A 22,293-nucleotide genomic window follows, 5' to 3' on the forward strand; every position below is an offset into this window, starting at 1 on the left:
TAAGTAAGCTTTTAAAAAGATTTTTAAAAGTAGTCATGATATTGGTGGAGTTTCATATGGTAATTGTGAGGATAGAGCTCTTAACTCCTGCAAAGAGTTTGGACACATATTAAGTGGTCTACAGATGCAGATTATTAAGACTGTTCTAGAAAATAAATCAATACCTGGGTCCTAGGACTAAGCCAAGCCTAGTATCCTGGTAGATGCAGCCAATGAGTGTTATACCCTCCTTGGGTACAGGGATTATTTCCCTGAGCTCCCAAAGCCTTCATGGGTGTTCTAAAGTTGTGTGGGAAAATCTTCTGGCATGTTTTTTCCTTTCACACTTTCACAGCTAAAATGACCTGTATAACCCCAAAAGGCTGAAAATTAGCCAATCATCGACTGGAACAGTATCTTCAGTCAAAACTCTAGAATTTAACTATTTGGGACTTACCTTTTGGGAAATCACATTCCAGAACACAGCAACAGGGTTGTTGGGACAATTTTCACTCCAATGTGGGCAAGAGTCATAGTTCATATCTAAAACACATTGTTTATAGAAAATAGTTAAGTGGAAAAGGAAATGTACTTTTGGGCTCCGTTCTTGGCTGTCCAGTCCCAGTGGGAGTGATTTCCAACAGCATCTGTGCCAAGACAGAGGCCGGAGAATGGACACAGCTCAACCCAATTTAACTAAGTGTCCCCTGAATTCCTTCCAACTCCTTACCTCCCTGTCCAGATCTCAGACAGGAACACTGTGATGGGTTTTGACTCACCATTCTGGGAAATGGCAACAAATGTCCACCCTAAAGGCACTGGCCCCTGCCACTCTCCTGGAGTCCAGGAACACTTAGAGAGAAGGCCAGGCCTTTTCGGGAAGAAGACACTTTCCCCGGATAGTCCTCCGACTCCTGGCAATTCTCTCTTGTGGAGAGTTTCCTTCTCAACCTCCATAAATTTGGGGGCTCAGGTGGTCTCATGCTCTTTCTAGCCAACCCTATCAAAACAGGCTCAGCCCTTAGTGTGATATAATGTATAGAGAGTTGATACATGGTTTCTATGACACTGTTCTCAAGGTTATCTGCCTTAATATATAAGCATTCACTGAGGGCTAGATTCTGGAGATAAAGGGTTGAATAAGGTGGGAGCCCTGCCTCACAGGACATGTGATATAGTGAAGTGAAATAATCATAGACAGATTAACTTTGGTTGTGCACTATGACCAGAAAATAATTCAGGTTGAAATTTGATTTTGAAGAAGAGTCATTGTCTTCAGACAGACTCTAAAGAGAAGAGCACTTAATGCAGATGTAATGTGCAGAGGCCAAGAGTCATGATGAGTTTTTGTCAGAAAAGGGATGGAGAGGGGAATGAGGAGAAGAGGCATTTGAAACATGGAGGTCATATCTTTAGACCATGAACCTCGGGGCAAAAGAGAGATTGTTGGGTTTTAGAGGGAGATAGATATAATCACATTTTCACTCTAAGAAAAACTCTATGGTATCAGATAGAGACTGACCTAGAAGAGTAAAGAGTGACCAGTAAACCATTATAGCATTCCCAGCAGGAAGGAGAGGGTGTTCGTGTGCTAGACTAAGGCAGTGAGAGAGGAGATGCACAAATGGCTTAGTAGGCAAATAGATCCTCATTGGCTATGAAGGGGAAAGAAAGATCACCTTAAGATGATACCTTAAGATGTCCATAGTTAATAGCTCAACTATCACAATCGGTTCACTTTGTCTATTTATATCCAAACGTTACACTGTACACATTAAGTATATGTAATTTCAATTTCAAAAAATGTTAGTGACTTAGTTATATTCAAAAATACACTATATATATGTATATATATACATATATATGGAGATAACTTGCCAAGAGTGAGGAAGAGAAGGAGGAATTGGAGAGGGAGAAAGAAGAGGAAAGTGGAAAGGCAGGAAAGAGGTAGAGAGGGCAAGTGAGGGAGAAACTGAATGTGGGTTGTCTTTACCTCAACAGCCTTATAAAGGAGTGCTGTGGTTGGATACTGTGTGCCCCGCCAATGCTCACATTAAGCGCAATTCTCTATTGCAGTGTGTTTGGTTGATGGAATCTCTAAACGGAGCTGGGATCATGAGGGAATTTACCCCCATGATTGGATTCAAGACTTTCTTGGGAGATTGGGTTATTTTTCTCCAGACTGTATTAGAGCTAATGAGACAGGGTTGGCTATCACTAAAAGGAGTAATAAATGATTTTGGCTTTTTTCACTCTCTCGCTTCTCCTCTTAAGCGATGTTTCCTCCCACATGTATATCTATCCCTCAGAGATCAAGGGCAATCCTAAACCCCAAGGCTGATATCTCAAGAGGACAGTGATTTATTTTGTTTTGTTTCGTTAGAGCCCAACTTATCGCTAAGGTTACTGATGTCATTAGATATATGCCTACTGGCCTTTCCCTTGCCCAGCTCAGAGATCCCTTCCCATTCACCCAGAGCCATCCTAGGTGGTTTAGATCCTTACCGGAAGTACTGGGGTCTCCACACCACCTGAGATCATCTGCAATATAGCCCAGCAGTGTGTCCTCCAGGGTGAACATTTTCCCCTGGATCCAAGTATACTGATGGGCCAGGTGTTTGGACTTGCTCCAAAAGAGAGTCTGAGAAAGAACAAAAACACAATTTAGTAGGTCCAAAAGTAAATCTAAGGGCTAGAGATGTGTGTGGCTTAGTGGTAGAATGAGGGTATATGCACACGAGGATCCAGATTCCATCCCCAGTGCTACAATACATAGATATAGATAGATAGATAGATAGATAGATAGATAGATAGATAGATAGATGGATAGATAGATAGATAGATGATAGATAGATAGATAAATACACATACATACATACATACATACATACATACATACATACATACATACATACATACATACTAAGTTTATTGAGTCATGATTTCACTGGGTTGTTGGTAGTTTATTCCTTAACTGGGAATGGGGGTGGGATTGTGGGGAATGTGAGCAGGATCCGTGGCAGGGAGCTGTGATAAGCCAGCCCTTGCTGGACTTCTAGAGCCCCGATTTTACCAGGTAGCTGGAACCAGAGAGTTTGTGGCTGGCAGAGAGCCGCCTAGGGAGATACTAATCAGAGATAAATTATGGTTAGTTCCATTTGGCCCCACGGGTGCCGGAACTAACACTGGAGACCAGTGTGGCAAGATGCCACTCCGGAACAGCCCCTGGACCACCTGGGTCAGAGAGTACTTGTGGGCAGCGTGGAGCCGCTGAGATAAATTAGAGCTAGTTCTTGTGGACGGACGGAGCCGGAACTAGTGAGAGCGTGACCACACTGGTCAAGAGAGAGCCTGGGAGAGAGTCTTGGAGCGGTATGGGCATGAACCAGTTGCGCTGCTTTTTTACTGAAACAGGTAACTTCATTTCATCTAACCTCCATAAGCCTGAGCTACCCCACTGGTGAAATAAAGTCCCGGATACCTGGTTTGCTCCTCCATAGTATAACTCTGAAGAGCTATGAAGATGAAAAAGGGAAAATAGCTCTTCTAACACAACTTCGCCTTGTGTTGCTGTTTACGTGTTTATGATTATCAGAAACCAGGGGGAAATTTGCATAATTATAAAAGTCTGGGTCACCTTGGTTTGTGTAGAATGGAATTGATGTTAGATTCTCTTTCCCATGTGTCCCCATCTCTCTCTTACCTTCTTTCCCAGATGTCCTAAACTGTGATGGTATTCCAGTTTTCCAAAGCCCCACCAACCATATCCAATGATGTCTAATGCCAAGGTCCCCTCTCTGTCAGCATCCTAACATTGGTCCTGGGATGTCTTCCCTCTGGCTTTTTTCTCAATCTTAACAGGAATAGCTTGCCTCCTTACCTTGTTACATGGTATGGTTTGAGTAACCAATTTAACCAGTGGTGCGTAGTCTTCATTGGTGATGTTGCAAGGATTCTTGGAAATAAACCCTCTTTTGAATGTACTTAGTATCTTCTTGCAGTCCTGATCTCTAGAAAACCAAAGATGGAAAACATATTTTTAAACAATTTTTGAAGAGTCTGGAGAGAAGGCTCGTGGTGGCTCCCAACTGTGTGTTCAGTTTCCTGAACACACATGGCACTTGAACATATATACAGACAAAACAACCTACATATAAAATAAAAATAAATCTTAGGAACTTGACAAATAGCTCAGCAGTTGAAAACACTGGTTGCTCTTCCAGAGGACCCAGGTTCAATTCCCAGCACCCACGTGGCAGCTCACAACGGTTTATAACTCCAGTTCTAAGGGGTCCGGCACATTCATGCAGGCAAAACCCCAATGCACATAAAAGAAAAATAAAGAAAAGGAAAAAACTCTCTAAAATATTTTTTGGGACATAGATAGCAACAAGAAATACCCTCCATCTGGAATCATACACCCAGGGGCAGTCAGTTCTTAACACCATCCATCAGCTGTCTCCGACACCCCTGCAAGACGGGAATTAGCTGAGGTTGAGGCTGAGGCTCAGTGAGATTAAAATGACCCACGTGCCCAATATCATTAAGAAGAAAATATGAAGACAACTAGTCTTTTCTGTCTCATACTACACCTTGTATTTTTTTTCTTTTTAAAAAAATTTTAATTTTATTTTTCTTGGATATTTTATGTATTTAAATTTCAAATGTTATTCCCTTTTCCTTCCTCTTCTACCCCTACCCCTGCTTCTATGAGGAAACTCCCATTCCCACCCACCCACTCTAACCTCATTGCCCTCGTATTATGCTACATTGGGAAAACAAGCCTTCACAGGACCAAGGGTTTTTCTTCCTATTGATGCTGGACAATGCCATACTCTGCCACATATGTGGCTGGAGTCGTGGGTCCCTCCACGTGTACTCATTTGTTTACACCTTGTATTTTTAAGGTTTCTTAGTGCCTACAGTAAGGACAATGTTTCAAAGTAGCGAAAGAGAGGTTCCGAATGTTCCCAACATACAGATGTCATGAACACCCAAGGTGATAGCGCTGTCTATCATTTTGATCATAGACCTGAATGCCACAGTGTGCTCATAAATATGCCCAATTACTTCTTTAAGTTGTGCCGATTACAACTTAAAGTAAGTAGGGTCACTGCAGGTAAACTTGGTAACGTAGGGTGGGATCATGAGTCTATATTCATAGCTCCCTCCCCAAACCCCACCCCAGGCAGTTCTGACCCTGGTTCTGGTTGAGAATTAGTGGGTACACATGAAAACGTGAGTTTTTTTCCACAGTCTAGACAGAGTAGCTTAAGTTCATCAGCACCTGCCTTTGAAAACCATGCCAGGAAACCATTAGTGCCCTCTCTTGCCATACCTTTTACATACATAAAAAGAAAAAATTATGACATCATGTACTTTAGTGTCAATCAAAATTTATAGGGTACCATCACAGGCAATTGAGAAAATAGATGTTTGGCGGCTCCCTGGCTTTCAGGGTTTATGTTTTAATTCCAGTAATTAATGCAATAGCCTTCTCAAGAACTCTCTGTTCTAAATCCCAACCATCATAAAAACTCCTCTACTTTTCCCCCTTGGAGCACCTGCAGGACTTGAGGCAGAAGGAGACGGAAGAAGGAGAGAACAGTTTCCACTTTGGAAAGAGGCTGGTGGGAAAGAAGTTATCCAGCACCAAGGACCTACCACACATCTGACGTTTTCATCAGCGAACTCTTATTTAAGTGCTGAAACTCACATCCCTCACAAAATATCTTTGTACTTCTCTTAGGTCTTATATTCCAGTTTAAGAAATAATAAAGATTCAAGAAACCAACTGGGAGAGGGTTGTCTGATCAGGAGAGGAGACTGAAGTAGTGTTGTTGAACACGACTTGGAAGAAGTTGATTGTATTTGGAAGAGTTGGTAATTTGAAGAGAATATCAAAAACATCTTGCATACACTATAAATACTGTTTTTTAAATTAAAATCTTTATTGGTCCTTTGTGAATTTCACATCATGCACCTCAAACCCACCCATCTTTCCCTCCACCCCTGCAACCTTCTCCTACCCAAAAGAAAACAAAAAATAAAATGAATTAAAGGAAAAAATCTCGCTACAGAAGTTGTAGTGTATGCTTTTGTGTATGCTTTTGTCCACACATCTTGACTTGCAAAAGTTCATTGCAATGAGCCGTTGATTGGTCTTCCTCAAAGCCTCTAGCTTCTGTCACACCATCAATATTGGATGCTCACTGTGACTCCTCTCAGTTATCCTGTTGTTGCCCTGTGTCGTGAAGATCCCACAGCTTTGGATCTGAAGGACTGGTCTTTTCATTTGCTCCAGCAGTTCATAGGTAGGGTAGATGTTCCGGTGGGTCAACTCAGACCCCTGGACCTGGGCCTAGGTGGAAGCTGTGTTGGTCAGTTCACCAGCTCTCCCATGCCTGCACCACTGGGACCAACCCTCCTACCTTGACTAAGTAAGGGGCAGGTCCAGTTCTCCTGCTCACATGCCCTCTCTGTCCACTCACCCTTGTTCTCACTGTTGTACTGTGCTGCCCAAGGGAGGAGGTATAGGGCTGCTCTCCTAAGTGTTACCGCTGATGAGGGACACGGGACCAGCTCTCCACACTCACTCTATTGGGGCCAGCTCTTCAGCATCCACACCACCAGAGCCAACTCTCCCATGCTGCCCAGGCAAGGGGCAGGGCCAGCCTTGCCTAGTACTTGGACATCAACATGGCCTGAAGTGGTAGCCCAGGCCAGCGACATTCCCATGGCCTTTGGTGTGAACTCTGGCCACAGACATCAACACAGACTTTGCCCGCAGTAGTGTCGCAGAACCAGACATGGTTCTTGGCAGCAGCCTGGGGCCCAGACATTACCGTGGCTCCCTGTGGTTGCACAGTCTCCTCCTATCTGCCTGTTTCTAACTACTATCCAGTCCCAACTCTGTCTACGGACCATGAACTGCTCAGCCCCACCCTCCTCTCTTCTGAGTACGCCCTCTTCTCCCTCTTCTCCCTCTTTCCCGGCTGCCCTTCACACATTCACTCACTGTAGTAACTCTGGGCACTTGGGTGCCTTTTTCCTGGCTGCTCCAGGAAATATTGTTTTGTTTTCCATTTTTTAATAGATTTATTTATTTAATGTATATGTGCACACTGTTACTGTCTTCAGACACTCCAGAAGAGGGCACCAGATCCCATTTCAGATGGCTGTGAGCCACCATGTGGTTGCTGGGAATTGAACTCAGGACCTCTGGAAGAGCAGTCAGTGCTCTTAACTGCTGAGCCATCTCTCCAGCCCCAATTGTTTTTCATTTTTTGGGGGTGTTTTGTTGTGGTTTTGTTTTTAATATTGTTTTTATAATTTCTCTATGCATTTGAAAATTTTTCACTTGTAGCAACATAAAAATAATGTTAAGATTCAAGTTTTATTGGCAAACTTCTACAGTAAGACATTTAAAGTATTCTTTCCCTTTTCCAGCTAAAACATCTTTTTTCTTTTTTAAAAAATGTTGAGCATGCCCAGAGTGTTTTTCGCCGCCATCGTCCTGATTCAAGTTGAGTATCCCCAAAAATGTACTCACCCACCATTGTAATCCTGCAAACAAATGCTTCACATTTTCTTTTACCTCAGCATGCCCCCGACGTGCGCGCTATCTTTTCTTCCTCAACCTACTGTTTGCGGTGAATTTTTCTCTGATCTTATCTCTCAGCGGTGCTTGTACTTAGTTTTCACTCATCAAGATGCAAACTCCACTTTGGTTACAATAACAGAATTTATAGGTTCTGGGGCTACAGTCACCTAACAGGACTGGGTAGTTCTGTTTTGTTTTTTTAGTACTAGGAATTAAACTCACAGCATCACACATGCTAGGCTGTACCTCTGAGATATACCTTCCATCCCCATCTTGACAATGTCTAACTGTATAAATAGTTATGATGTTTTGTAACTCATTAGCATTAACACCGAACCCTTCCTCTACCCAGGCCCTGGCTACCATGATGTTTCCTTCAATTTGACTATGCTAGGTATTTCACAAACCTGGAATCTTTGTAGATGGCTAATTTTACTTAGTATGATGTTCTCAGCTATATTACATATTAATTAGGGTCATTACTGCTATGATCAGGTTACATCATAAGCAGAGCAGCTTATAAAATAAAAAAATCCTTTTAATTGCAGACTTGCTTAGAGTTTCAGATGGAGAGTCTCAGAGGGCAGGGAGCATGGTGGCAGGTAGGCAAGCATGGTGGCAGGTAGGCAAGCATGGTGGCAGGTAGGCAAGCATGGTGGCAGGTAGGCAAGCATGGTGGCAGGTAGGCAAGCATGGTGGCAGGTAGGCAAGCATGGTGGCAGGTAGGCAAGCATGGTGGCAGGTAGGTATGCGCTGGAGCAGTGACTAAGAATGCACATTCTGATCTTCGAGCAACAGGCAGGGAGAGGGAGAGGGAGAGGGGGAGGGGGAGGGGGAGGGGGAGGGGGAGGGGGAGAGGGAGAGGGAGAGGGAGAGGGAGAGGGAGAGGGAGAGGGAGAGAGACATAGACTTTTGAAACCTTAAAGCCCAATTCCAGGGACATGCCTCCAATAAGGCTACACTTTCTAGTCATTTCTAAATCGTTCAACTGAGATGCAAACATTCAAATATTTGAGCCTAAGAGGGCCAGTCCCATCCAAACTACCACATGGTAAGTATTAAATTTCCTCCCTTTTTAAGGCTGAATAATTTCCACTGTAGAAAAAGTCAGTTTGTCTGCTCATCAATCAGTGGGCATGTAGGTTATTTCTATACATTCTTTTGCTGCATGTTTTCTGTAGGAACTGCCATGAGTCTTATAACATGTCCAGGATGCTATCAAGATAAAAAAATTCTCCGTGGGGCACTTGAACATAAGAAGAAAAACACTAATCAGTATTGGAGCAAATATTCTTGCTCCTGACCTGAATGCTGACTCTCACTATCCGTTATCTTTCCATACCCATTTTCCAGTGAAGGACCAATATAATCAGAAAATAGTGAGCCGAGGTGTTCATCCCTCATCCTGAAGCCCAAGGATGTGAAATCTGGGGTAAGGGAGGAGGCCTACAGAACTTTTTTACAATGAACTTATTTTCTCCAACTTTAAAATATGTCCTTATTAAGTCACACACAAACCACAGATGGATGCCAGATCCAGACTTTGCCAGCAAGGTCAAGGAGAAGGGAAATGAAAAGTCTCAGAGAAAATGAAAAACAAATGGCGCACTCTACTAAGGTCCCTGAGTCCCCCTTTCTTCCCTGCATAAGGCACATGCTTTTTGGATCAGAATAGAAGGCGCAGCCACATGATTCTTTGTATTGCTAGAAGAAAATGGTTCCCTTTTATTTTCCCAGAGTTCTCTTTGTTTGCATTTTTTGAAAGTCATACCCTACGGATTCTAAATATATTTCCTGGAACTGATGCTGTAAGTATAATATATTCAAGGGCATCCTGCTGAGTCCTTAAAGAAATAGGATTTTGTTCTGGTCACTATGGTCAGTCTGTCTCCCAAGCATCCAGATGGTAAGAAGACTGAGTCAGTTCCCTGGCACTTTCTTTCCCTTAGGCACATCTCTCTCCAGAGTAAGTAGACTGATAGCAGGCTGGTTGCCTTAGCTCCTCCTCCCCAGGACAGGATATGGACAGGTTATTTGTAGAGATCCTGGGGGAATTAAGGAAAAACAGCGCTGACTTCAGAGAGGGTAAACAATGTGGCCTCACACTAAACCTCATCTGAAGTCTTTTCAATTCGCCACAAGCAATTCCACACAGCACCAACATTGGGGAAAAGCAACGGTAGGTTACAATTTGAATGCAGACAAAAGAGAAATCACAAACATGAAGAAGCAATGGTGAACCCATCCTCGAAGTGACGAGTGCACTGCTGCATCTTAACTATCCAAACTTCATCACGTTTCCAGCCTGGTAGAGAGAAATGTATCAAGATTTCACACCAGAGGATTAGACTCATCCTGTTGACTCCATGACACTGTTCAGGTAAAGTTAGTTTCCTTAAAGCTTCCCTCAAACTCTTAAGCCAAGCTAAATCCCCCAGGTTCCCTGGAAGCCATGCATGCCCTCCATGAACCTTGGCTGTGAATGTTTCCTTCTTGCAGAGAACCACAAACCCAACCCACACAATGCTCCCAGTGGTCCTGGATTAAGGTCAAGAGTGGTGGTTCTCAACCTTTCTAATGCTGTGACCCTTTAATACAGTTTCTCACATGGTGGTGACCCCAACACATTGCTACCTCATACTGTAATTTTGCTATTAATACAAATCATAATATGAATGTCTAATAGGCAGGGCATCTAATATGCAACCCCTGTGAAAGTGTTGTTCCACGCCCAAAGGGATTAGGACCACAAGTTAAGTCATCAATGAACAATCTTAGGGTACAAAAGAATCCAAAGGCTAATGCAGGGGTGCTTTCATGAGTGTGCACACTGGGCACAAGTTTCACTAAGCCTCTGTCAGCCTCTTGACTTGCTGGAAAAAAGATTTTCCTGGTGAAGAAGAAGAAGAATCTTAGTCTGAGGGCAGGTTTTTTCCCTTGCTTTCCAAAATGGAGTCCTACAGTCTCAGTACAGAAGAAGTTAGCCCACATATCCTCTTTTCTACTCCTCTGCTCCTGCCAACAGAGCTTCACTTGATCTGCTCCCGCCACCATAAATCACTACTCTCACACCTTCTCTTTCTTCTAAGTTACTCAGGGTTGGCCAAAGGTGGAGAGCAGCAACCGAGGAAAGGCCAGATAGTCGTGACCATGTTCCTGTGAGCCAAACGCTGCCCAAGACGCCAATGACTCGTGCTTACATCAAAAGCTCACACCAGCCAGTGAAGAAGACTCTATGTCTCTTATTTAGAAGTAAAGACACCAGAGTTCAGAGCAGCTTAGCCCCATCCAAGGTCAATTAACCAGCTCCAGAAATGCCTTGCAGGCCAGATGTTGCTGTTTTTGCTAGACAATGCTGGCTCCCACAGGCAAACAAAAACTGTGCACCTGTATTTCAAATAGAGTTGCTTCTAAAAGGAAGATTCTGGGTCTCAGGAGACATTCAAGATTAGAATGAACAGTCATGTCTAGATGCTAGAATAACATGCGCAGGGAAGGTAAAGGTAAGATCTTGTGCTGAGGGGAAATATATACACATCTATATGATCATTAAATTCAGTTATTATTATTGTTATTATTATTAAATTTTCTCTCATATATTATATCCCCTCCCTCCTCTTCTTCCAGGCCTTCCCCTTTCCTCCTTCCACTCCTCCTCCATTTCCCTTCAGAAAAGGGCAGGCCTCCCAGGGACATCAACCAAACATGGCATAAGAAGTTGCACTAAGACTAAGCACCTTTGCTCAAATTAAGGCTGGATGAGGTGACCCAGTGGGAAGAAAAGGGCCCCAAAAGCAGACAAAAAAAAAGTCAGAGACAGGCCCTGCTCTCACTGTTAGGAGTTCCACAAGAAGACCAGGCTATACAACCTTAACTATCCCAGAGGGCCTAGCTCAGACCCGTGCAGGCCCCCTGACCACTGATGCAGTCTCTGTGAGCTCCTGCTGGCCCAGGTTAGTGGATTTTGTTAGTTTTTTTGTGTGGTCCTTGTCCCCTCAGACCCCTACAATCCTTTCTCATCCTCATCTGCAGGATTCTCTGAGCTCTGCCTAATGTTTTGGTTGTGAATCTCTGCATCTGTTTCCATTGGCTACTCAATGAAGCCTCTCCCCTGCAAAATATCATTTATTGATTTTTTTCTTGCTAGTTCTATTTTAAGTTTCTGGGCCATTTAGCCTTTAGTTCCTCACCTTCCAGGCAGTGTCAGGGGGCTCCCTCTCATGGCATTGGTCTCAAGCTGGACCAGTCATTGGTTGGCCACTCCCATAATTTCTGTGTCACCTCTACCCAGCACATCTTATAGTCAAGACAAATTGTCAAAGGCTGGGTTGGTGTCCCAGTCCCTCCACTGGAAGTCTTGCCTGGTTACAGGAGATGTCTGGTTCAGGTTCTATATCCCCCTTACTAGAAGTTTTAGCTAGGGTCATCCTTGTAGACTCCTGCAAGTTTCCATTGTACTAGGTTTCTATCTTACCCCCAAAATGCCCTTCCCCAATTTCAGTTGTCTCTCCCAGTTCTCTCTCCCTTCATCTTCTCCCCAACCTCATCCTGTTCCCATACCTACCCATCCACAGTTCACCTTCAATATCTGTTCCCTTTCCCAGGGAGATTCATGAGTCACCCCTTGAGCGCTCCTTGTTATTTAGCCTCTCTGGCTCTGTTGCAGCACGATTATCCTTGATTTATAGCTAATATCGCCTTATAAGTGAGTACATACTTAGTTTGTCTTTCTAGGTCTGCAAACTCAGCTTTTATACTGAAGCCTGCACTGGGTATCAGAATGTCACTGATGCCACTCCCATGAGAACCACATTTCTACCTTTATAATGTGCCACTCCTGTGGGAGGCTTCCAAACCCTAAACCTTACCCTTTTCTCAGTACATTTGGCTCTTGAGATGCAGGGATACACAGTTGATCTCTGACCTTCCCAGCTAGCTGGCCCTCCAGGTCAAGCTGACTCTGCTCATGGAAAATAAGCAGGTTCAGGCACCAGCTGGAGTCTTGACTTTGAGGACACTACAGCCTGTATTTAAAGTAGAGACTGCCACCTTGTGGGAGAAATGGGTGATCGGTGAGATGCAAAGAAGCGATGAGGATTTTCTAAACAGGTAAGAAAATTCTTGAGGTTGAAGGTGTCCCTAGAAACAGCTAAATCACAAATTTGAAAAACAGTAAGAGAGGAAAAGGGGGGACAGGATCAGGTATGGGAGGAGACAGGGGAGATGTACAAAGGGTCAGGAATTTGAACAGAGGTGTGTAGCAATGGGGGATGGGGAACTGGGGGTAGCCAATAGAAAGTCCCAGACGCCAGGAAAGCAAGAGGCTCCCAGGACCCAATGGGGATATCATTAGCTGAAATACTCAACAAGGAGAAAGAGAAGAACCTGTACAGGCCACATCGAGAGGTTAGGCATGGTCCCCGGTTGAGGGATGGGGCCACCCACCCTTCTCAAAAAATTTAACCCAGAATTGCTCCTGTCTAAAGGAAATCTGGAGACAAAGTGTGGAGCAGAGACTGAAGGAAAAGCTATTAGAGACTGCCCCACCTGGGGATCCATCCTATATGCAGCCAGCAATCAAACCCAGTCACTTTTGCTGATGCCAAGAAGTGCTTGCTGATAGGAGCCTAATATAGCTGTCTCCCGAGAGGCTCTACCAGAGCTTTATGGATGCAGATGCTTGCAGTCAACCATCGGACTTAGCAGAGGGACCCCAATGGAAGAGTCAGGGGAAGGACTGAAGGAGCTGAGGGGTTGACAACCCCATAGGAAGAAAATAGGGAGAAATGGCTAGGTTAGGGGAGGGCACAAACAGTGTTTAGCATTAGATGAGGTGGGGACATTAGATGACATTGAGGAAAGAACAGAAGGGAGACAGCCTTTGAGCAGTAACTTTCCAAAGGAGTAATGTTCTGGATAGAAGGCCCTGGCATCTGATGTGTTAACAAGAAACCGTTAGGCTGGAGCAAAGCAAGCACGGAAGAGATAATGGAAAGAAAGGAAGAAAGGCAAATTTGACCTTCATTATGGACTTTGATCTTTTGTGGCAGCAGAAGACTTTGTACACTGGAAGTAGGAGATACCAGAATGTCCTTCTCTAGAAGCTGCACTCAGAAGGAAGTGGGGATAAAAGCACGTAGATCAGTACTCCTGACAAAAAGAGCCGACTTTGAGCCATGGAAGAGGAAGGACGATGTAAGTCAAGATAGGAAAAAAGTAGTCAAGAGTGGTGGTGTACACCATAAGGCCTGCCTGGTCTACAGAGCAAGTTCCAGGACAGCCAGGGCTACACAGCGAAACCCTGTCTCGAAAAATGGAGAAAGAGAGGAAGGAGGAGGAAGAAGGGGTGGTGGTAGAGAAAGAAGAAGAAAGAAGAGGAGGAGGGAGGAGAAGGAGGGGAGAGAAGAAAAAATAAGACGGGAAAAGGGTATAGATTCTGAGCTCACTGTGGATTTCTAGTGGACTGAATATGTGTAGGGACACAGTGTTAGGGAAATTATAGAGTCAGTAACTAGGATGAAGTGGCCATCAGCTGGAAGAGAACTTCCAGCAGAAGTCATCTTCACGATGGGTTCCATTTGGAATAGCTGGGTCTTGAAATGCCTATAAGACATCCAAAGGAAGCAATAGAATAGGGAAATGGGCTTGTGACAAGGACAAAGAAGAGATGGTGATGAGCCCAGGAGAAGTACTGGAAGATGAAATATAGACACCAGCAAAAGGAAAAATGGAGGGTTGTGACAAATGCTAAGTGAACACAATATGTCAAGCTTTCTTACCAGTCCTAAGTTTGGTTGGAAAATTTCCTGAAAGTATAGATCAGAAGCATCAAAAATTTTAGGTTTAGTAATTCTGTGGCAGTCATTTGTAATCTCTTCAAATTCCTATATTCTATAAAACCCACTTACCATTTTTCTCTTAAAAATTCCCAATGTCACAAATGCAAATTTATAGAGTATACTTATACATCAGTACGTTATAACTTGATCTGGTCTATGTGGAAGAGATCACATCCTGAGAAACGAGTCCAGAAAGCGTTCCTTTCCTCTTTTTTCTTGTCTTTGAGGCGGGCTTTCATGTAGCCCAGGCTGGTGTGAACTCCTCGTGTAACTGAGGACGATCTTCAATGATCCTCTTGCCTCAACCTCCCAAATGTTGGGATTCCACCACATCAAGTTTTATGACGTGTCAAAGATCGACCCTCAGCGTAGCACATTTTAGGCAAGAAGTCTACTGACACAGCTACATCCCAGCCCAGAACCTTTTTCTTTCTATCATGCCATCTCAGGAACTGGCTCCTGGCAGGAGATGGTACTCTTCTGTGCATAGTGTCCTGATGACTTCATCCTTTTTCACTGGGCCTGACTCCTAAAGGCTCTCCAACTTCTATGTCACCACACTGAGGGCTAAGCTTTGAGCACAAGGTCTTGGGCAGTATACTCAAACCATGTCTATCCCTTCCAAAAAGTTTATTCTTTAAAATAAATCCTTACCTTTAAAATTATTCCCAGCACCATTCAAAACGGCTTGGTGGTTTCTCAAAAAGTTAAGCATCCATCGGCCATTTAGCCCAGTTCTTTATTTCTGGATACCTCCCCTTTCCAAATGAAACTATATGACCATATAATTGATTAATCTATATACTAATGTCCAGAGCACCTTCATCCATCATATCTGAAATGTATATAAGCCAAATGTCCATCAACCAGTAAATGGATAAACAAATTATCATATACACACATAGTTGACTTAGTAAAGAGCCAACTTTTAAAATAAATTATGTGCGTATTTATGTGTGTGTGCATATGTAAGTGTGGCATATGTGTGTGGAGTGTATACACGTGTGCAGATTGATGCACTTTTGTACATATCACAGAGGCTCAGGGAACACAAGGTGTCCCACTCTGTCACTCTGTACATTACTCCTTTGAGACAAGGTCTCTCATTGGACTGGGGCTAAGCTTATGACCAGTGAACCCCAGTGAACCCCGGACTCTCCAGAGCTCCGGTATAGATACATGTGGTTGTAGGGCAAGTGGGCTCTGCCCCCAGAAGGGCACAAGAAGTGGTCAGGTGGAGTGTACTTGAACTCTGGAATCTTAGAGATGTCAGTCAGCAGGAGCTGCTCCCGCTCTGAACCTGATCTGGAACACATAACCACAACTAACTGAGAGGACCACGGGCAGTCTGTCATGTAATACAGCACCAGGAGTCCTCTTCTCTGTTTGGATAGCAAGTCTCCATTGAAGATTTCAAAATATCAAACACTTCTTGAAACACCTCCTTAAGCCTTGGGTTATCCATGCAGGCCACTTCCAGTCAACGGAATTTAAGGAGAAGGCAAAAGAGTGAAGAAAAGATTCTTGGAAAGAGATTGTTCTCTGACAAGAGGAGTCCCAAGATGAATTCTAGTCTCCCTGATCTTTTTCACTCTGGATGTGATTACATGAGGACAATGGCTAGGATTGCCACAACCATTTTTTGACAAAGGTTTAAGGATAAAAGATACTCCTGGAGATGGAAGACTAGAAATAAAAAGCCTGTCTCTCACTGAGCTGCTAAGCTGACCCTGCAGTCACCTCACTTCTGGGTATCTCATTATATACATATTATGCAACTCTCACTTAAAGCCTGCCTTGAGTCTCTGTCGAATGTCGCCCCAAACCATTTAATTGGCATACCCAGTGTGGTGGGTTGAACTATGTCCTCACAAAGATGTTGAAACCTTACCCGAGTATCTCTGAATGTATTCTTATTTGGAAATAAGATATTTGCAGAATACACACACACACACACACACACACACACACACAGACACTATCTATATCTATATCTACATCTATCTATATCTATATCTATATCTATATCTATATCTATATCTATATCTATATCTACATCTATCTATATCTATATCTATATATCTGCTGAGCACATTTGGTGTGGCTTGAGACTAAATTATATTTCAGTGATGAGCACTGTGTATTAGTGAATCAATTAGGGGGTTTGTTCAAGGGAGAGGTGAATTCATCCAAAGAGGCCATCAACTGGAGAGGAATATTAGAAGAGAATCATGGGAGTGATTGAAAGGAAGAAAGGAAAGAAAGTGATGTAATTATAATTTAGCTTGAAAAATGTTAATAGAAATTTAAAAATTTTAAACTACTGAAAACCATCTTTGTAGAGAATCGATTTTATATGAAGTCACTGAGGGTTTTCCACATTCCATACGACTGGGATGATGTACAAAGGGAGACTAGGGCTGAGGAGATGGCTCAGTGGGTAAAGCGCATGCTGTAAGCCTAAGGACCTGAGTTCGAATCCTCAGCATTCGTGTAAAAGTTAGGCACAGCTGAGTATGGGGAGCAGAGATGCATGCTCCTCAGCCCTCAGTGGCCAGCGAGTCTAGCCAAAATCCCAGGTTCAGTGAGAGACCTTGTCTCACAATAAAATGGAGAGCAAGAGACGAAGATAACCAGTGTTGCTCTTTGGCCATACAGATGCACAGGCATATTTACACACACACACACACACACACACACACACACACACACACACACACACACACTGAGGAAAAGTTGGCTATAAAGACAGATGTGTGTGTACTGAGAGAATACAATATGAAGACTACCAGAGAACTCCTTGAACCCAGGCAAGGATGTCTAAAGATCCCAAGAGCTGGGAGAAGGGAATGGAACAGAGCTCCTCACAGAAGCCACCCCAGCAGCCGTCTCCGTTCTTGACTTCCAGAACTCTGGACTGTCAGCTAGTATTGCTGAAGCCGGGTGTTTAGTAAGTGCCTGTTGGGGCAGCTCTAGCAAACTAAAGAGCCATGGCACATTCTACAGCTCTTACTTATGCATAGATAAACGCCATAGATAAAGGATTGTAAGATCCTTCACAAGGAAAAAAACCAAAACAGTTAACTCCACAGAATGAAAGTGTGCAAGGGACACAAATTAAGAACAGCTGGAGCCAGTACCGTCTCTTACCAGAGCGCTGGTCAGAAAGACAGCCACACCTAGAAGAGGCAGGGTGTGAGGAGAGAGGAACACTCCTGTGTCGAAAAGAGAACAGCCCTGAGAAGAGAAATGGGGCTTTGGTTTTGTTTTTGTTTTTTTTTTTCAAATAAAAATAATATATGTTTTAACTTAGCAAATTTGCTCTTAGGATTCTATATTAATATCACACACACACACACACACACACACACACACACACACACACACACACACACTTTTAACATTGCTTTGGAAATATTGTAAAAATGAAAGCACGGCAAACGTCCGTCCCTGGGTGTGAATCTAGAGGACAGTAAATGTACCAACTGTGGGCCAATTAACTGTGACAATATGTTCCAGCTGTGCTCATCAGTTAACTGTGGAGGAAGGGGAAGTGAGAAAAGAGGTTGAAAACAAGATCATATGCTGCCTTGTGCTAGAAGCACTTCTAGAAAGCTGTGAGAGAAACAATCGGCAGGATTACTCTCTGAGAAAAGGGGAAAAGATGTTAAGGGAGGTATTTTTGTAACCATTCGTCTGTAACTGGCTACTTCTTTAAAAACAGAAAGAAATCTGTGACAGGATATAGCAATTTCTCTCTATTGTATTATTGAACAAAAAGAGTTGCTTCTAACATTCCAGGGACATCTCAATGTGCTTTAAATATTTATTATGTAACTTTCTCACCTTTAAGAAAAGGACAAAAGATACTGATTGAGGTTGTTGAAATGAGGACTGAGAAGAACCCCCTTGGCATATGAAGAACAAGGTTAACTGGGTACAGGCAAAGCACGTGGTCCTCAGCTGTGAATTGATCTGTTCAGACCTTGAGAGTCCAGAATGCCTTTGATAAAAAGGGCTACACCAAGAAAACAGTCCCCAAAATACAATCCACTGTCCTTACCTAAGCCTCAGTATCCCCTTGTGCCTTTAAATCTTTACCAATTGTCTGTATTCTGCCTTTGTCCTTGAAGAACTCACAACGAGAGTTCATCAACTTAGATACCCTAACAGATAATTCAGCTTTCTGCTGGGAACCTAGATGATAGGTTTTGCTATGAATTTCATATGACGTGTCAAAGACAGAAGTTACTTTGTAATATTTGTTTGATAGTCATAATGAGAAAGAAGAGAGAGAGAGAGAGAGAGAGAGCAAGTGTATATAAGTGTGTGTGTGTGTGTGTGTGTCTGTGTGTCTGTGTATCTGTGTGTCTGTGTGTCTGTGTGTGATGCCAGGGAGAATCTGGGTGGTAGCCATGGAAGTATAAACCTTAAGTGAAGTCTTTTCTGTTATTAGATTAATAATCTCAAAAGATTCCAGGATCAATGAGCTAGATAGTTTTTGTCAACTTGGTCACACAGTTTTGTCAATAAGCTGCACAGACCTGGAAAAGGGAAGGTTAAGTGAGGAATTGTGTCTATTAGACTGCCCTCTGGTCATATCCATGGGACATTTTCTTGATTGCTGGTTGATGTGAGAGGACCCAGATCACTGTGGCCAGTGCCACCCTTGGCAGATGACTCTGAGCTATCTAAGAGGCAGCAGAGCAAGCCACAGAGAACAAACCAGTAAGTGGCATTCCTCGTGGGTTCCGCTTCATTCCCTGTCTTGGTGGAACTCTGCTAGTTCCTGCCTCCCTCAGTAATGGACTATGACCTGGAGGATCAAATATTCCTTTTCTGTCTCTGAGTTGTTTCTGGTCATCGTGTTTATTATAGCAACAGAAAGCAAATTAGGACAATAATATATGTAGGTCACCTTCTCCCGGTGTGTACAGGTCTGACACACTCTGGTGAGAAGGAGAAAACACCATAGCAATTTTAAATTTTCAATTACAAAATCTTTTAACTGCATTCTTAAAACTACTTAATGCCAAAGCTACCTGATGAAGCAGGTGTAGATTGCACTTGTCGACCACTTTCAACTTGATGGATTTAAAAAAAATTTTAATCCACTGTTTAGGATTCTAACTGGGGATTAATTGGTTCTTTATTTTGTATTTTAAATTTTTAAGTCAGTGTTCTATATCGGACTTGCTTTCTTTGCATTGTTAGAAAAAAAATAGTGATTGAAGGGAAGTCTGCTGGGTTGACTCTTGCTATTTCTCACCTTAGTAGTCACTGCCCTCTTTCTTCATAGCCTCCTCCAGAGTGGGCATTATTGGTAAAATGGCCTCCTTATTTCCATCCATATCAGTGTATGAATAAAACCGCCTTGCCCTTTCTGACCCTTCCTAGCACATGTGCACAGGAAACCGATTCTTTATCTTTCACTCTGTTTCCTGTTTTGTTACATTTTTTTCTCAACACCTTAATTCTATTCTTGTCACCACTTCTCCTTTGAGAAGACTGATTGTTTTCGCTATTCTGACCTGATTGGTTTCTAAGTTGTTTCTCAAAGAACAAGCACCAGAGCGAATCAGCTCTGGAGTCATTTTACCAGAAAACCATGTCCTACTCTACACAGATTCGGCAAAATAAAATCAATCCTCTCCAAGTTGCTCTTGGTTGTAGTGTTCATCCCAGCAACAGAAAGCAAACAGGGCAAGCATATACTTATCCCCCTGTGGGTATAGCATCAACTGTAGAGGAAGTTGTCTTCACAGACCTCGGAAGCACAGGCAGAAACTTTTGTTTCCACTCACTTGGATGTGTATTTATCTTTCTGCAAACATGTTTATGCTTCCTATAATTCCCTAAAATGTTATGTAAATAAATTAGGTAAGTGACAAATTAAAAGCTACTTTTCCTATGAAAATTAAGTGATTACTTCGGTAAATAATGACTATGTGTGAGACCGTTGAAAAAATGCTTCTTTTGATATTGAGATGCTAATTGTAATGACCATAGGACATTATGTATCTCTGGAGGCATGGTTTCTCGGCCTACTTAAAAGGCTCTGCCTCTTCAATACCACCCCACCCTGTTCCTTCCGTTTTGTATATTATATCAGCTGTTAGCCAATTTTGTTCTTCATCTTTCCCAGAAAAAAAAATCAGATGAAAGACGACTGTGACTTGGATAGTGGCAGATACGGTAGGAAGTGGATATACTCTGGGTACATTTGGGATGGGGGACAGACTCGCCAGATACCCGGAAGGACATTAAATCATGCCCCTCCTGATTCTCAACTCTGGGATGAGCGCATGTACCCACACCAGCTGAGATAGATTTTGAGAATAGAACGCATTTGATTTAGTGTGTGATCGCATACAAAATATGAAAGAAAAAAGAAGACAGAAGTGATACCAAGATTTTTTAGCTCAGCTACTGGAAAATGACTTGCTCTTTCAAAGAAGGAAAGAACAGAGCGGAACAAATTTAGAAAGGCACCGGGATTTGGATTTGTACAAATGAGTTTTGTAATGCCCACTGCCGTCCAAGTGGGGAATTTTAAATAGGAAGTTGGCCGTGTCAATCCTTGGGTGATAAAGTTTTGGGTGAAACTATACCCCATGCAGACAATGTAAAGAGTTTAAGGGAAGAAAATGTTTCAAAGGGAGGATGTGACATCAACTCTTTCTAGTGATTCTAATTGATCATGTGAAGGGAAGGCAGGAAAGGAACAGAAGATTGATGAATCTGACAAGATTTGGTTTAAGATGAATAGTAATGACACTGGAGAGGACTAAAGAAAAGCTAACTGAAGAGCCTCTGGATCACTTTCTTAGTTGAGTGTCTTACTACTGTCTGTTCTCAATGAGACAGCCAGCATGATCGTCTCTTTAATTAACAGCAGCGTGTCAGTACATAGTATTCTCAAGACACATCACTAGTGACATGAACCCTGTCTCTGAACCTTGAAGAAAGCTTAATCACTTAGAATATAGTGTGTTACCAATAACACTGATGTAAGCATAAAATAAATATACAATAATTACATATCACACATCCAGAGACAAAGCAAACACACACTTAAGTTATTGTTGTTGTTGTTGTCTAGGTTTTCAGTATAAGATAAATTAGGTACAAACATAAAATTAAGAATATTATGGACTTGTACTTTTACTCCTGATTGAGGTTATAAATGTGAAGTTATAATGGGTCTGTCTTTCCTTAAATGACTATGAAACAGCCAGAAACATGACTTGGCAGTTAAGAGCATAGCATAGGCTGCTCTTCTAGAGGACTTGGGTTTAATTCCCAGCACCATGTCCAGCAGCTCACAACTGCCTATGACTCCAGCTTCAGGGAGCTCCGACACTCTTTTCTGCCCTCCGAGGGCGTTGTACTCACATGCACAAATGTACACACATATGCACATAATTTCAAAAAATAAAATATTAAAAATGCAGATTTCAAGAACAATCCACTAAAGTCCAGAAACATCATGTCAACTTCCAGTGAGTAGCAATGTCACACTCTCTAAGTTTTGCCTCTACCGACAGCAGTTAGGATTCCTCAGAATAACAGACAACCCCATCTCACAGGCAGGACAGTTACTCAGTAAGTTAGAGACTTTGTTCCCCTGTCTTGGGTATCAGAGGTGCCAGCTGCATGATCCTGGGAATTCCAGCCTTATATGAGCAGCCAGCCTGATCCTCTGGATTTTGGTCCTAGATTGAGTGTCATACTGTTGGCTACTCTGGCTCTGAGGCCTCAGACTTGGGACTGAGCAATGCTGCTGGCATCCTTCAGTTACCAGCATGCAAGCACTTATTGTAAGACTCCCCAGTCATCAAAGTCATGTGAGTCATCTCTGCTAGCAAATAC

General features: G+C 42.8%; 1 protein-coding gene across 5 annotated transcripts in view; it reads right to left on the reverse strand.

Moving 5' to 3' along the window:
* The window catches only part of Cd38 (CD38 molecule), a 39,966-nt gene that overhangs the window by 7,294 nt on the left and 10,379 nt on the right, over positions 1–22,293 (reverse strand). For 4 of the 5 annotated variants that reach the window (XR_015636499.1, NM_013127.2, XM_087582361.1 and 1 more), the window contains exons 2-4: positions 3,860–3,989; positions 2,485–2,620; positions 437–522 (exon numbers count right to left, since the gene is read on the reverse strand). Coding sequence is in view for 4 of the 5 variants with exons in the window: in NM_013127.2 (NP_037259.1) it covers positions 437–522; positions 2,485–2,620; positions 3,860–3,989 (352 nt within the window). In the remaining variant the exon portion in view is untranslated. Of the gene's footprint in view, positions 1–164; positions 345–436; positions 523–2,484; positions 2,621–3,859; positions 3,990–22,293 lie in introns of those variants that run through there. The other variant, XM_087582362.1, reaches the window with a different exon arrangement.

The sequence above is a fragment of the Rattus norvegicus genome, chromosome 14, assembly GCF_021556685.1.
Source record: "Rattus norvegicus strain SHRSP/BbbUtx chromosome 14, alternate assembly SHRSP_T2T, whole genome shotgun sequence".
NCBI classification, from domain to species: domain Eukaryota; kingdom Metazoa; phylum Chordata; class Mammalia; order Rodentia; family Muridae; genus Rattus; species Rattus norvegicus.